This window comes from Antechinus flavipes, chromosome 3 (genome assembly GCF_016432865.1).
Source record: "Antechinus flavipes isolate AdamAnt ecotype Samford, QLD, Australia chromosome 3, AdamAnt_v2, whole genome shotgun sequence".
Taxonomy (NCBI): Eukaryota; Metazoa; Chordata; class Mammalia; order Dasyuromorphia; family Dasyuridae; genus Antechinus; species Antechinus flavipes.
The window spans coordinates 306,550,822-306,568,225 of record NC_067400.1 but is presented as its reverse complement, the minus strand read 5'-3'; the positions used below and the strand labels follow the sequence as shown (position 1 = coordinate 306,568,225).

Below are 17,404 nucleotides of genomic sequence, written 5' to 3'. Positions count from 1 at the left end.
ACTCATATGTGTACTCTTTTGCCTCAATAGGATATAAGCATCTTAAGGGGAGAGACTGTTTAATTTTTGTCTTTGTATTCCTAGTGTCTACCACAAAACCAGAATATAATTGGCCTTAATAAATGCTTGATTGATGCATTAATTTTGGGAAGATTGGTAGTACATTAAAGTTTATTAATGAAGAAATAGCACATACAGAAAACTGGTAGATAGATGTAATCTAAAATAACATCACTCTTTTATAAAGCTATTGCCAATAATTGTGAAAATTTCAGACTTTACAAAAAACAATCCTCATAAGCACCTAATAAAAAAATTACACATAATGATATTAGAAAGCCTTCCTTAAGCTATGGAAAAAATCATGTAAAGTAAAATTAGCAGCCTATATGATATTTGAAATTAAAGGTAATCAGGTTAATTTTTTAAAGTTGTAGAATCACCAACTATTCAAGTTGGAATGGACATTCAAGACCATTTGGTGCAACTTCCTCATTTTTAAATAAAGGAATAGTGTTGGCAGCAGGGGAGGATTTGCTGTAGGCCATATGGCTGGTGAGTGATAGAGAGGACCTTGAACTGTACCTGTGATTTTAAGGGTTTGCCAAATTAACATCTATATTGTTCTGACATATATACCCTCCTGCTGAAGATAGCTCAGCTTTTGTTCTTTACGTTTAGAAGCAGAGTACTGCTATGATTCCTAATGTTTAGATAACAAAGCAGTGATCCTTAGGAATGTCTTAAAAAAGAAAAATTCTCATATGCTCAAACCAAAAAACCATAAGGGAAGAAGAATTCATCCTCTTCTTGACTTTAGGCAACTACTTTCCTTATTTAAATTTCAGTTTGCTCATCTGTAATATTAGGTTTAGACCAGGGCTCCTTAACCTTTTTTGTGTCATGGATGCTTTTGAGTCTGATGAAGCCCATATCCAGATAAGATTTTTAAGTGCATAAAATAAAAGACATAGGATTACAAAAGAAACCTAGGGTAAGTGAAAATAAACTGGACTTTTTTTTTTCCTTATGCAAGTTCATGGACCTCCTTGAAATCTATCCAGAAACCCTAGGTAAAGAACTCTGGGATGTCCAACTTCAAATTCTCTGTCCTCTAAATCTCAGTCTTCCACATCCTCACCTCATTTTAAGTAGTACTCAATAATCTGTATTTAGATACTTCACAGATTAACTAAATTAACTCTTTTTGTAAAGGAAAGAATCTTTTGTTAATTAAAAATCTTTCTGCCTCTTGCCCCCATTTATCCAGTACTGGTTTATATAATTAAAAAAAAAAAAAGTATGCACACCAACAGCACTATGTTTAGTTAGCAATCATTCGCAGCCCAGTTCTCCAAATAATGCTATCATACTAGTTCTTAATGGTCAATGAGAAAATATAAAAAGGTACCAAAGCCAAGTGGTAGAATTCTGGCTAAGAGAAACTAACTTGACCAAATTAGTCAGTAGCAAATTAACACTCAGAAGAGTTTGGCCTATTTTCACAGGAAGACTCCCAATCAGATGGGATTGTCCTGTTGTCCAGATTAACTCATAGAGCTGGTCAGTCAATACATAGCTTCTGAACAGGTGCTACAGGAGAGTGAACTGGACTGAGGAGTGAATAGAAGTTAGAGAATGGATGGAATTGCTTTAATATACTGTACTTTTTTTTTTTTAATAACTTTTTATTGATAGAACCCATGCCAGGGTAATTTTTTACAGCACTCACCCTTGCACTCACTTCTGTTCCGATTTTTCTCCTCCTTCCCTCCACCCCCTCCCCCAGATGGCAAGCAGTCCTTTACATGTTAAATAGGTTATAGTATATCCTAGATATAATATATATGTGCAGAACTGAACAGTTCTCTTGTTGCACAGGGAGAATTGGATTCAGAAGATATAAATAACCCAGGAAGAAAAACAAAAATGCAAGCAGTTTATATTCATTTCTTTCTTTGGGTGTAGCTGCTTCTGTCCATCCTTGAACAATTGAAACTGAATTAGCTCTCTTTATCAAAGAGATCCACTTCCATCAGAATACATCCTCAAACAGTATCATTGTTGAGGTATATAATGATCTCCTGGTTCTGCTCATTTCACTTAGCATAATATACTGTACTTTTAATGATCATAAGATTCTTTCTAAAACTAAGAGCCATCTTTTCTGCACCAATATTCTGATGCCTTATCAACAAGCATTCATTTTTATATGGCTTTGAACTATTGAGTATCATAATGCGAGTCATCTGGATGGTAATTCAGAATCTAAGTAGGCAGCAGTATATTACCTGGGGATAATTGCTCACAAGACATGATGTAATAGTTACATAAAGAAGCTATATGATCAGAAAAGCAAGTTGGTGGGTCATATAGCAAGAACAAGATAATAGCTTGATGTGCATATATTATCAAGTGACCTAGAAAAAGGATCCAAGTGGAATCTCAGTGATGGATATAGAGATTATCATGGGTCAGAGTCTTTGGATGAATTATCATGAATGACTTAAGAGCTGTATTTTGAATGGAATATATAAGCTCTATCATAGATGGAATGAAAAATCAAAGTATTTTGTAGAATGCGGTATATCTCTGTGATTTATCATTTTGTCTTTACCTTATTGAATTAATCTGAAGATTAAATAGTATTAATTAAAATGTTTGGTTAATGGTGTAATAAGTACTTGAAGGTTTACAAAGTGATTTCATCCTTTAGCTCAACCCCTTTACTTCTTTTGTGGTGTTTAGTGAGTGTATAACATGCCTGTTTTCTCTGTAGGCCTCTTCAACCTTTTAGTTTAACTTTGAAGTTTTATAGAAATTAGAACTTAGGACTTCTGTCACAATTGTAACATCCTTAATTGAAATTTGTCAGTTTTCCACAAATGACCTATTAAGATTCTGAATCTTTTTATTACAGCTTGTTTGGGAGATATCAGTGAATAGATACCAATTTCCAGAAAATATAGAATAATATGTACACTGTTGTTAGGGAATGGTGGTATAGTGGTAAACTAACGTCCTGTTTTAGCCCTAGAGAGAGAAATATGATTTGTGGGGCGAAAGTCTTTGGAAAGTTTCACAGCCTATTCTGCCTATAATTCTCTTTTTTTCTTTGCTATACTGCCCAAAATCTCACCAATTTGAGAATTGAGTTTTCAAAAGGCCTTTTTAAAATGCAGCTGTTTCTGGGGAAGACTTTCATTTAAAGATTTAATAGTCATTTATTTAATATCTATTCTGTACAGTGTATGTTCTGTGCTAGCTATATTAGCTCCTTTCAAGGAAAAAATAAAAAGATGTAGATATACCCTCAAGAAACTTCACTGTGGACAGTATGTAATTTTGTTTGTCTTTTTATTTTTTTTCTTCCAACCATTTCATCTGAATTTATTTTCACTGAGAAGTTGGTTTAAATTGTGAGTGGGATTAGAAAGTCTTGAGAAGAGTAGGTGCCTGTGGAACAGGAAAGAATGCCGTTCAGAAAAAGATTATGGAAAGGATATAATGAGAGTTTTCCAAAAATTTCTTTAGTAGCATAAGTACCTGAGAAGAACTTTGACCTTGTTTCTGAAGAGGGATGATATTACTCAAAGAGCAGCAATGTCTCCCAAGTAGTAAGGAAGAAGCCTTGGCACTGCCCCTCTTGGCACACCCATATTTATCCTTATCCTATAGTTTCTTCTCAGAGACCCAGGAACTGTAAATATTCTTTTTTTTTCTCTTGATAGTAAGAAGAAATTATAATATATAGATAATCTCCTGATAGAAGATGATACATATGGATCAGAAACAGAAGTAAGAAGTTGGAAACCAGGAATCCAAAGTGAAGAAATTCTGTGAGCCTTTGGATGAGAAAGGTGATCGAATAGCCTTAAATACTAGGCATTATGATTCTCAGATGCATTGTTTTTAGGTGATTATTATCTTCACAGATATCTGGCAGAAGCTGTAACAAGCTTCTAGAAATGGTTCTTGAGCACATTCTTCTCCTTGGGTCTGATTTATTTGTTTAACTTTGTTATTCAGTCATTTTCAGTTGTGTCCAACTCTTCATGCCCATTTGGAATTTTCTTGACAAAGGTATCAGAGTAGCTTGCTGTTTACTTTCCCCCCAATAATATTTTGTTTTTCCAAATACCTGTAAAGATAGTTTTCATCATACATTTTTGTATAACTTTGTGTTGTTAATTTTTCTCCCTCTGTCTTTTGCTTATCTCCCTTCTCCAAGACAGTAAGCAATCTGATATAGGTTTAAATATGTGGGTTTGCCATTTCCTTCTCTGGCTCATTGTACAGATGAGGAAATTGAGGCAAATGGAGTTTTAGTGATTTGCCCAGAGTCATACAGCTAGTAAATGTCTAAGGCCAGATTTGAATTCAGGAAGATGAGTTTTCCTCACATTTGACCCAACATTATCCACTGCACCAACTAGTTTCCCTATTTAGCCTTCAGGCAGGGCTCTCCTTCCAGCTTTTTTTAAATGTTCAACTCAAAGAAATTTCTCCTTTTTCTGAATTCTTCTATGACTTAATGGTACTTCATTCTGGATACTTAATTGGGGAGTAGAACTTCAGTCATTTTTTTTGCTTTTATGATTGTTTTCCTCCTTTAAATACATCCTGCTTTATTCTTGTTTTATTCTATAAATCTAAGGCACTACTTGAAATGAACCATAGAAAAGTTTATTATTATTATTATTATTATCTGTACTTGGAAAATTTAAACCTTAGTAGAAAGGGGACTGCTATTTTAACTTATGCAGTACCCAGGAGAATGTCACAAGGAATGTAGTGCCTTCTCACTCTCTGTCTCTCTGTCTCTTTCTTTCTCTCTCTCTGTCTCTGTTTCTCTCTCTCTCTGTCTCTGTTTCTCTGTCTCTCTGTCTCTCTTTATCTCTCTGTCTGTCTCCTCTCTCTGTCTCCTTTCTCTGTTTCTCTCTGTCTCTCTGTCTCTGCCTCTGTGTCTGTCTCCTCTCTCTATTTCTCTGTCTCCTCTGTCTGTCTTTCTGTCTCTCTCTGTCTCTGTCTCTATCCCTAAAAACTACTTGTCTTTCAAGGCTCAATTTCACCCATTCTATGAAACTTTATTCAACTGATCTATTTTATAGAAATCTCTACTTCTGAGCTCTTCTGGTACTTGTTGCCTTTATTTTTCATTTCACACTTAGCATATGCTACCTTATATTTTTCTGTTTATATCCTATTTTTTTTCAACTAAGCATAAGCTCCTTAAAGATATTATTGCCTTATGACTCTTTTTGAAGCACTTGGCATAGTTCCTTCCCTACAAGAGATGTGCAGTAAACAGTCTATTCCAATTCAACTTGGTTTTCTGAGTTGGAAAATTCTGGAAAGTTTTTAATTGTCATTATATCTTTTCACATCCTTCCAGGTCCTCCTCTCTGTAACCATGCCAGAGATGACAGAAAATGAAACTCCTACAAAGAAGCAGCACCGGTAAGGAACTAGTACGGAGACAACATATCGGGTAGCCAGGCTAGCAATTTGGTTCTTTTCATAAACCACTTATTTTATTTTTCTCTTCAAATTCTTTTTTATTCTTATCATTTGTTTGTGTACCAATCATTTTCCCTTTGTATTTACCTCTCTGAGATGCTGAATTCTTGCTTGTGACAAAGAAAAATATTTAAGCAAAACTAAACTGCCAACGTAATTTTATCTGATAGTATATACCACATTCTGTCTCCATAGTTCTTCACATCTGTATCATCCCTAAGAAAATATACAAGGTGTTGAGAAATTAACTTTTGCTTAATTGCAAATATTTGCTTAAGTTTTCATTTAATTTTTTAATTAATTCAGTTTGCTCTGTGCTAGGTACTAGTGACAAAGACAAAAGCAAGACAGCTCATATTGAAAGAACTTACCTTTTTAAAGAAATTTTATAATGTGCACAAAAATAAGTAAACATTGAGTAATGGAGAATAATATTAAATAATAGAGAATACTAACATTTAGAGGTGGCAGAGAAAGTTTCATAAAGAAGATTGCACCTCAACTAAACTTTGACTAAAGATAAGATTTCAGAGAGAAAGATTAGGAGAGAGCACATCACCAGCATGGGAGATAGATAGTTTGTGTAAATACATGGGGGAGGAGAGACAGAAGGAAGGTCTAGTTCAGGGAACATAGTAGTCTTCCAGTTTGACTATAATACAGATTTGTGAAGTGATGTATCCTAAACTAAGGACTAAAAAAATAGGTCGTAGAGAGCCTGAGAGATCAAACAGGAGAGTTTGGTTTTTATTCTAAAAGAAATAGAGAGCCACTGAAGGTTTTTGAGCCCCAGAGCAACTTGAGCAAACTCAGGCAAAGGAGTCAAAGAGCCTGACCTATTTAGGGGGCCATGTGAGTGACGAAAAGCAGAAAAAAGTATCACAGTAGAACCAGCAGCACTTGGCAAGATTGGGTATGGGGGTTGGCCCTGAGATTTTGAACCTGGACACTTCAAGGAAGGAATTTTCAGGAAGATGATAGATTTAGTTTTGAACATGCTGAGTTTGAGATGCCGATGAAATTTCTAGGTGGAAATATCCCGAAAATAGTTCCAGGACTAGGATTTGAGAGGGAGATCACAATTGATTTGTTGATTTGATTGCCATCTACATATGAGTGATAATTGAATCCTTAGAATCAGATTGAGATCACTTGGGACAGAAAAGCAGGAAAGTCCAGTTTAGGGGAAATATAGATTATTTTAGAATTCTCATGTAGATGTTGATTTTTATAACGTGAAACTGTTAGTTTTGATGACATGAAAACCATTATTTTTCTTTTGAAATTTTTATGAACACAAGTGGAATAACAAAAATGGATAGATGGCCATATTTTTACCTACTTTATTTTTATTCATAGCCTTGTTTTTGTATCAAATGATAGTGAACATTAGTATAACAGTACTATATCTCATGTTTAATTTTTAAGTCTTTACTTATGCATAGAACAAGCTGTTTGTCTGATTTCTTTTTACTTCTGAGGCAACATGTGCTGATTTAAATAGTTTATATAGATATTTTATCTTATTGCAGCCAATTTTTGCTTCTTTAGCATATTTTTCTTAGACCTTTTTTGGCTTTGAGCCCCCTGTGCCATTTTTCTGCCTAGAATTAAGACAGAGATGATGTTACTATTATTTTTCTCTTTTTTGATCAACTAGCAAGATGTGTTTATTATATTATTATTATATTATAATATATAATTATGTGTATTACATTATATATTATAATATAATAATATATATATTGTATAGCAAAAGGAGGAATCTAGTCCTTAAGTTATTCGGCTTCAAACATAGAATGGTAACTTGTGATATTGATGTTGAGGAGACATAAGGATCTTTTATGAGTGGCACATAAATTGGTTGTTTCTATTGTGCTCTTGTCACTTGTGTGCATCCTATTCCTCCTCATTCCCCTCCCACCTCAGCCCCCCAAAAGGTTAGATGCTTATACACACATGAATACACTCATTCTTGCCTAAGGCTTACCCTAAGAACAGACATTATGAATTTATGAGAAATCCCTCAATTCCTGTGAATTTTTGGGGCATGAGAATCCCTCCCCCTTCCCACAACATTGTGACATATATTTCATTTTGAAATATCTACTCTTTGGAAAGAAATTTATCTTCATTTTGACTTGTTCCTTACTTGACAAATCAGATGTTTATTTATGTGATTTGCTAAAAATCTTTGCCTATTATTTATATGCAACCCTATTTTATATTTTTTCTTACAGAAAGAAAAACCGGGAGACACACAATGCAGGTAAGAATATAAGAGTTGCACTTTTATATTTGTTATTTTCATCCTCTGAATCAAGTTATTGAGTTTGGAAGGCAAGTTTTTATACTCTGAAATCTAGGAGAATTATTCATTTAATCATAAAAAAAGTACAATTTTACTTTATTTAGTTATTATGAGAGATCTATAATAAACCCCTTATAATAATTAAATTATTAGAAGATGTTCCTTTATAACAACTATTATAAATGACTTTAAAGTGTCAAGTGTTGAAGTGCTTAACCTATTTCTGATTCACTATTTCTTTAAATACTGAAATCCGAAGGCTCATGAAGCCCTGCAATCCTTCATTTCCAATGACTTAGATGAATAGCATCAATTGAAAAAATCCCACAGTAATTGAAAGGCCTACATATATATATATATATATATATGGAGGGAAAAGAGTTTTACAAAATGTATACCTTAAAGATTTCTTTAGATCTTAAATGGAGATTTCTGAGTTTATTGTGCTTATACTTAAAATGTTTCAAGCTAAGCTAAGTAACCCTTTATTTATATCATTGTACAGAGCCAGAAGAAACTTTTTTTTTCTTAAGGGTCCTCTCATCATTCCATTGAAGACCCAGGAAAACCCTACTGTTATAGGGAAATGTGTGAATAGCCCAATAGGAGATTACTCCTCTCCAAGCAGAGAAATATCTTTAGTGTTAAAGACTTTGGACTTCAATTATATGTTCTGTTATTGCTTAAAAACAACAACAACAACAATGTTTGAAACTAGAGGCTAGGGAGAGAAATAAAGATCGCTCATTATTTCCCTTCATCTTCATCAAAAAAAAAAAAAAAAAAAAAGAATGTGTGGTAGATAGAGAACCAACGTTGAAACCAGAAAACCAGGGTCTAAGTCCTCTCCTGGTTCTGTGACTTAATATTTTAGTGCCTCCAGCATCTCTAATCAGTGAGCCAGCAAGGATTTATTGAACACCTTCTGTGTGTCAAGTACTGTGCTAATCTCTGGGAATACAAAGAAAGGCCAAAGATAGTCTCTGCCTTTAAGGGGGCAAGTAACATTAAAACAACTGTATACATACAATATATATATATATATGGATACATTAACACTAAATAAAGGATTTTCTAGCTCATAAGAAGCCAGTGGAATCTTTTAAATAGGGTCAGACCTGCATGTTATGAAGTGGGAGAAGGAATAAGCACTTGTATAATCTCTGTAATTGTTTTTCCTTTGTACTCAAAGATGTATGATGTTGGAGTCAGCATTTTGTATGTTCAGCTGTGGTTGATCAAACCATTACAAGCTCAGAAGGCTCTCCCGCATGTCTGGCCCAAGTGGTCTATTTGAACAATAGGGAGGAGATGTCTCCAGATTTGCGCACCTCATGTTTCCTCTGTGTTTTGCTCACAGATAACAGCACCTTCTTTGATTGGGCATGTCATGTCGGGCAGTCCTGGGCTGGGATCTCCAGTGTCTTAGAATTGATACTGAATTTCTTTAGAGAGAGACCTTGAGAGGGTCCTTGTCCAGTTTTTTCTGATCTTTCTGGGAGTTCTCTGAATTGTAGGTACATTTGGCATTTGGGCCTGTGGCCAGCCCATGTCTGTTGTGCGCACTGCAGCAGGGGCTGAGTGCTTGGCAGTTCAGCTCAGGAGAGATCTCAGGGTCTGTACCTGATCTTGCCTGGTGATCTTCAGTATCTTCCTAAGACACTTCAGATAGAAGCAACTCATTTCCTAGCATGGTGCTGGTAAACTGTCCAGGTTTCCCAGCCATTGAACAATGAGGTTAGCCCCATGGCTCTACAGACCTTCAGTTTTGGTGGATCACCTAATAGCTCTTGTCTCCCATGCGTCTATTTGCAACCTCCCAGACACTGAAGTGGCTCTGGAAATGTACGTGTCAAATTCATAATCTGTATGGGCATCTCTGGAAACTAAGCATCTCCTGTGTATTAGACATTGTGTTAAGTAATTTACAAGTATTGTTCCATTTGATGCTCACCATTACCCTGGGAGATAGATTTTGTCATTATTCCCATTTTATAGTTGAGGAAATTGAGGCAACTACATTAAGTGACTTGCCCAGAATTACATAGCTAGTGTTGGAGATCAGATTTAAAGTCAGGTCTTCCTCCTGATAGCACTCTGCTCACCTTGCCACCTAGCAAAGTTGAAAAAGCATCCTCAACGTGGCAGTTCACCTTGCCAACTGAATGGAGGATGGCATGGAATGAAGAGAGACTTGAAGTGAGAAGAACAGTCAGCATGCTATTTGAGAGGATGAAATCCTGAGCCAGCATAGTGGGAGCATCAGGGGAGAGAATTCAAAGGATTTTGAATTGGTAACTGATGATGAGAGGGTGAGAGTAAAGAGCTGAGGGTAATAGCCAAATTGTGAGCCTTTGTAACTAGGAGCAGGGTAGTGGTAAAAGGGAAGTTTGGAAGAAAGGAGGGTTTTGGGAGAAAGATGAGTTTGGTTTTCTTTTTTTCTTTCTTTTCTTTCTTTTAATAGCTTTTTATCTTTCCATAGTACATGCAAAGATAGTTTTCAACATTGACTCTTGCAAAATCTTGTGTTCCAAATTTTTCTCCCTTCCTCCCTCTTTCCTCCCGTCCTCTGGACAGCAAGTAATCCCAGTATAAGGTAAACATGTACAGTTCTTCTAAACATATTTCCACCTTTATCATACTGTGCAAGAAAAATCAGATCAAAAGGGAAAAAATGAGAATAAAAAAAAAGAAACAAGCAAACAACAACAAAAGGTGAAAATGTTATTCTGTGATCCACATTCAATCTCCATAATCCCCTCTCAGGATGCAGATGGCTCTCACCATCATAATTCTGTTGGAATTGGCCCAAGTCAGCTCATTGTTGAAAAGAGCCACAATCCATCAGAATCTATCATCACATAATCTTCCTGTTGCTCTGTACAATGTTCTTTTGGTTCTACTCACCTCACTTAGCATCAATTAATGTAAGTCTTTCTAGGCTTTTCTGAAAAGTTCAGTTTTTCAACAGTTGAGTTTTTAGATCAGAATGTCCAATAAGCAATTGGAAATAGGAAACTGCAAGTGAGAGGTCAGAGTTGGATGCCAACCTACTTTCTTAGAGGGAGTTTTCCTCAAATGGGAGTTCCCTGCACTATCGAAATTGTTGTCTAGTTCTTATCCTTATCCCTTAAAAAAAAATCTTTTCCTAAATATCTTCTGTACATCCATTGCCAGGGAATTCAGGGAAAAATCAAGAGAATGCTTCATTTATATTGTGTTGCTTTGATTTCCAACTATGTAAATTTATTCCAGTTGGTAGGGATACTGTGGAGCTGCCTTACTCTAATAGCAACTTATTATGGGGAAGTTATTAGAGGCTAGTTAATAGCTTGATGTTCTCAACTATAGATCAGGAGGCAACAAAGATATCTACTGTAAGACAGACACAGTTACCTGTTATGATAGGATCCATATTTTCTTGATTCATTGTTAGAGTTCTCTGACTTCACTGACTTCATTGACTTTTTCCTTCCATTTAGCTGGATTGGTGTCTGCTTTCCTGGTGTAGCCTCTCAGACTTAGAAGTTCTTAGAAACATTATTACTAAAGAGGTAGATTTTATTTAAGGTGTTGACAAAAACTGATATTTGTGATGTTACTTATCTAAATTTTCATGCAATTAAAGAAATTCACGGTTTTCATTATCATATAGGAATGAGTATTGTATATTTTCCTCCAATCTTGGACAGCCAGATTTTGCTGTATTCTCATATGATGGTTTCTTAAATCAGTTACAGAAATAACACCACAGAATTTTATATAGAAGTGATGAGAATTCTACAGGCCTAAAGTGGGCAGGCAATACTGATCTCATGGAGAAGGGACAATTCTAGAAGCAGAAATCATTTGGTTGGTTTAAGCCATGTGCAATAAGCATTCTTCCACTTAATTGGCTGTCTAGTTAAATATCTTTTTTAACCAGGTTGTTATGTCTAGCATGGCAGCTAACAGTAAAGAGGTTTTAAAGTTTGTGTTCCTTGTGTAAAGTTACACAGTTTCTAAAGCTGTATAAGTTCCTGATGTCTTGCTTTGATTATGGGCTCCTGAGAGTCATCATTTGTTAAGGTGTTTATTAATTGTTAGTTTTGAAAGAAAATGCCACATAATAAATAGACTAGTGAATGTAGAATATCAACACAACCATTCTTTCTTTTTGTAATTTTTATTTGTCATTTCAGACTTCTATTATGCCTTGATATGCATGATTTTCTTAAAGATCACATAAAAAAAGATAGCTGTTCTTCTGTTTATCCAACACATACTCTTTAAAAGAGTTTAAAGAGACTATATCCCAACTAGTGCCTGTTCAAGAATGCCTTTTGTGTGGATAGTATTAAGAATACCAGACTTGAATTTCAGAGACTTGGGTTTGCATTCTGACTGATACTAATTGGGTGGCTCTCGGCAGCTCTGCTAATTAATCTCCCAAAGCCCCAGTTTTCTCATGGGTATAAAAAAAAAATTGGGGATAATCATACTTGTTACTACCTATTTCATAAGCTCAAAATGACAGAAAAACTTTTTATAAATCTTTGACTAGTACAAACATGTCTTAATAGTCATTTCTTCAAAATTTCCTTATCTAGATAGGAAATAAGGTTAGACAGTACTTATATGTTGAATAGATGTGACATTTCATTAGTTCTGTGGTTACCTTTCTTTCTGTTTAGTGGAGAGACATCGAAAGAAGAAAATTAATGCGGGAATCAACCGAATCGGAGAACTTGTACCATGTTCACCTGCACTGAAGCAGGTAAACAGTCACTTATGCTTACATTCATTGCTCAGGAAATGCTTCAATTGTTCCTTTACACTTTGGACCGTTTCTTATCATTAGAATAGGTTCTCCTCTCTTAAAGATCATGATGTTTGAGATATTTGAGTAGTTGTGATTATTCTTTACCACTTATAGAAACAAAACACCCAGAATTTTGTCTTGTTAACTAATTTTCATGACTGTGCCCTTCTTCACCACCTAAATACTTTGTCTTCTATTAATTTGAACTTGTACACATTGTTGACAATTGTTTTTAGTTGTTTGATGTATATATTGTCTCCCTAAATATGTTCGAGAGAAAGCAATATGTTCTCATTCCTTTTTTTCTCTACAAAATACACAGTGAATTTGTTGAAAGCTCCCTCATATGGTTTCTGTCCTGTCAGGTCCTGGTCTAGGTATTCACCTCTTGGCTGTCCCCAAGGACAGGTGCAAGGGAGGAACTATGGCCCCGCTTCTCTCTCCCTTCCCACCCCCATTCCTCTAAATTCCAAATGGAACCCAGTCTTTGGCACCTGAAAGCAAGAGTGGATAAAATTCTGGAATCATTATGGAGAAGAGCTGTAGATGCCTTCCAGATGACTCCTTTTCTCCATTTTGGACTCTTCACTACTGCTACATGCAGACAGTTCTTGCAAACTTATTTGTGATGTAGAAACTTGTGGGCAGTCAACCAGAGGGCATTGGCAGGTAAACTTCATTAATTGTTTGTGCGCCTATTTGCATAGCAGCCTTGTAAAATAAAATAGCATGATTTTCCCCATTTTATATTAAAAGGATTGCTTAGGATTATATAGCAAATCTCTGCTAGGGCTAATTATTAAAATTTTAGTGTACTTGGCTTGAGTTAAGAAAAATCCCTCTTTACCCTTGAGTACTTACTGTGTCATACATTTTCCTAAAGTCCAAGACTCTACTATAAGTGAGCTAGGGCAGTAATAGGAAAGTGCTTTTCACTTATGTAACATTTGAATACATTATTGCATTAGATCATCACAATCACTTCGAAATAAATAATACAGGGGAGGCAGCTAGATGGTGCAGTAGATAGAGTGCTGGCCCTGTTTTCAGGTGGACCTGAGTTCAAATCCAGCCTCAGACACTTAACACTCACTAGATATACTTGGCCCTGGGCAAGTCACATAATCCCAATTGCCTCACCCTCCCCTCCCCCCTCAAAAAAAAAAAAGATAAATAATCAGGGTATCACAAAAGTCTTGGTGCATTTTTAAGCTTAGTAGTTTTAATTACTTAAAACTTCACTGAGACCATATTACAGATATTACTGCTTTTTTTTTTCTTTTTCACAAATAATGAAATTGGAGCCCAGTGAAGCTAGATAATTTGTCCAAAATCACTTATCTGATTTATCTGAGTCAGAACTTAAAACTTTACAGTCTGATGGTGCTCAGTGTTTTTTCTACCACGTTGTGAAGTCTTTAATGATTACGAATCACCTACTATGTACTATATATTGTGTTAAGCCTTTGGGATATAAAGATAAAAAAAAGACATAGTTATTCTTATGGAGAGGTTTTTGTAATGGCGTTGAAGTGTTGAATATCAGAGTATCTCAACACTTCAAGATATTTTGATGTAAGACATAATTGTCCTGAGATAATCTAGGCATAGAGAAAGTTAGGGTTTGACACTAACTTTCTTTAGAGAAAATTTTTTTTTAGTGTGTTGGATAATAAATTTATAATGGTGGTTACACAGATAGAACAACATGAAACGTGTTTGAAGATGGCATTGTTTTAAAGCTAAGAATAGACTGCAGTTTCTGACATGCTTGTTTAGAACAAATGTAAGCCTACTTTTAGAATTTTGTGACTATTTCTTAACATTTACTGGTATTTTTTTGTGACAATTTTTTTAAATTTGGGTTTCTCTGGCAGAGCAAGAACATGATCCTGGATCAAGCCTTTAAGTACATAACAGAATTAAAAAGGCAAAATGATGAACTCTTACTTAATGGAGGAAACCATGAACAAGGTAAATATATACATTTCTTTCAAATGTATATACATTCAGCCAATAATTTTCACCTCTTTTCCACTTTATACCTATCACGGTTTCATCATTTTTATATAATCAGATGGGTACTGAATATTCTCCAGGTTTTTGCAAATTTTCTTAAATAGTAATAAACTAGGAATACTTATTTCTTCTTATTATTGTATATCTTCCAGTTAGGGCAATTCCAGAAGGTTGTAGGACAGATTCTGCTTAGTTTAAGTTGAAACCAAGATCAGTTATTATGACTCTGCCTACTCATATCTCCTCACATGACTCTTAAGGACAGAAATAACTGATACCTTGTGATGCTGTAGAAATGGCCAGCAGTTTTTGGAGACCACACTAGCAGAGCCCAAGCTCTACCTGCCCATTTTTATACTTATACAATTTGCAAAAGCTTCAAATTTGAGCCTGACCGTGGGTTATGTGATTCTTAAAAGACCAACATCACAAAGTGTGATTCGGCTCCTTATCAAAAGGGATATCCACAAGGGATGTCTTTTTTGGGTTATAGTAACTCATGGAAACCATCTATAAGAGCATAAAAAAATTATGTTGCTATCTGTGTCAGTGGAAGGAACTTATTAAATGATGTAATTATTGTGTTTATAAAAAATGTGATACTTTCTGGTTTTTGAAATAGAGGTGATTTTTACTATTACAAAACAATTTCAATTTTTCCACAGAGAAAAAAAAAATTTTAATGATTGCTAAAACAACTTGCCTAGAAATGGGAAGATTAACCTGGCAGATAAGTAGATTGGATCTGCATTTGTAGCTTTGATGAGAACAAAAAGGAAGCCTGATGTGGTTGCAAACAGTCCAGTTGGCCAGCTATCAATTTTGGTGGGAACAGGAAGGAAAATTTATCCATTGTGGTAAATGTGATGTTGGACTTTTAAACAAGTTTTAGTAACTCTCCTACAGGAAAGTGAGATCAAACTCCAAATTTACAAGAGGTCAATTGTGAAGTGGTGAATAGGAAGTATCAAATGTAGTGGTGGTGTTGCCTTTTTTTTTTTTTTTTTTTTTAAGTTCTTCCAGCAAACCAATCATCTATAAAAGGTAGAATTTACATGGAACCTTCCAGTTTACAAAGTGTCTATCTTTGCACCAACCCTGTAAGATAGTAAATATAGTTATGCACATTTTACAAACAGCAAAACATTTTGCTTATATTTCATATTCCATTTTTAATTTGATTAACAATTTATTCCTTTCTTTTTGTAAGTCTTCTATATAGCATTTGTGCAATGGACTAGGATATTAGAATAACTTTTTTGGTTCTTTTACTGTTTCATGTATACCAGTTCAGCAGTTAGGTTGTCTATTATCCCTTCACTGGGATATCTCCTTTTAGCTATATATACAACACACACTCTAGGAATTTCATTTGATGTATATATAAAGGTGGAAAATCATCAAAGTTAGTATAGTATGTGATAAAGATAGAGGTAGAAACAAGGAAGAGAAGCCCTTGATTACGATTATATCTTAATGTATGCCTATGTTGTCAGCCAGAAACCAATTAAACTTCCATAAATATCCATATATTGACTCCTTATGGGCAGTTAGTGAAAATTTCTCTAATACTATGTAGCTTTCTTTTTTTTTTTTGTGCTGGTTACTGCTAAAGAGAAGTGTTTTCAAATTGATTTACAGTATATTTAACAGTAATAAATACTATTACCTACTTAACCAGCCTTGTCTTTGAGACTCAGCTGAGGTGCCACTTCCTTAAAAGAGCCTTATCTGTATTCCTTATAAGTTATTTCTTTTTCTCACTCCTCAATTGACCTTGTATTTACTTAACTGCACCAATCCTAAAGAATTAAACTCTTCAGTACCAAGGACCATTTTATTTTTAATTCCAAAAACATTACTTTAGTAATCAGAAAATTCAGTTGAGCAAACGATTACTAAATGCCTGTTGTGTATAAGGTATTGGATTAGGCTCTGAGACTACAATATTTTTGTCTCAAAGACAAGGCTTCAAAGAGAGAGAGAAAGAGAAACAGAGAGAGACAGAGACAGAGATGGAGAGAGAAATAGAGAGAGTGACAGAAATAGAGAGGGAGAGAGGGAAGGAGGTGGTAGTGGGGGAATCAGTGCCAAGTATGTGTAGATACATCAAGGTTTTGATCAGGAAGCAGTTCCTATTATAATTTGACTAGATTCTAGATTGTGTCAAGGGAAATTATGTGAAAGAAGATGAAAAAAGAAGGTAGAACTTTAAATGCCAGGCTAAGGAATTTGTATGATTTCCATTGAACAATAGCTTTATGGAAGATTGTTTGAAGAGGAGGGAAATTAGAAAGAAAGAGACCAAGTAGGAGGTTATTAAATAGCCTAAGATGGTGAGAGCCTGAGATATTGGCAGAGAGAGGCTGAGAGTACTGAGATATTGTTAAAGAAATGGAGACAATTGTAAGAGATAGGAGGGCAGTAGAAGCTTTAAGTCTTAGTAATTGATTAGATAAGGAGGATGAGGGGAGAAAGAATTGGGGATAATTGCATATATGTGAAATAGATGATCATGTCAAGAGAGAGATTAGGGCTGGGGGATAGAAAGGTGAAGGAGAGACAGACAGACAGACATAGAAAGAAAGATACAGATAGACATTGAGATTCAGGAATCATCTGTGTAGAAACGAGTATTGAAATCCAATGAACACAGCTATGCCAGTAATTGTTTTGTGTCCCCAAAAGATCACAAAACAGGGGAAAGGACTTACAAGAAGAGGGGAGGAAGGAAGAGAGAAAAATTAAGAATT

At 35.1% G+C, this 17,404-nt stretch overlaps 1 protein-coding gene across 1 annotated transcript in view; it reads left to right on the top strand.

Annotated features, from left to right (window-relative positions):
- Positions 1-17,404, top strand: part of USF3 (upstream transcription factor family member 3) — a 51,647-nt gene that overhangs the window by 21,331 nt on the left and 12,912 nt on the right. Inside the window, exons 2-6 of the mRNA XM_051985310.1 lie at positions 3,732-3,860; positions 5,396-5,460; positions 7,761-7,789; positions 12,505-12,587; positions 14,510-14,606. Of these exons, the coding sequence (XP_051841270.1) occupies positions 3,852-3,860; positions 5,396-5,460; positions 7,761-7,789; positions 12,505-12,587; positions 14,510-14,606 (283 nt within the window). The 5' untranslated portion in view covers positions 3,732-3,851. The remainder of the gene's footprint in view (positions 1-3,731; positions 3,861-5,395; positions 5,461-7,760; positions 7,790-12,504; positions 12,588-14,509; positions 14,607-17,404) is intronic.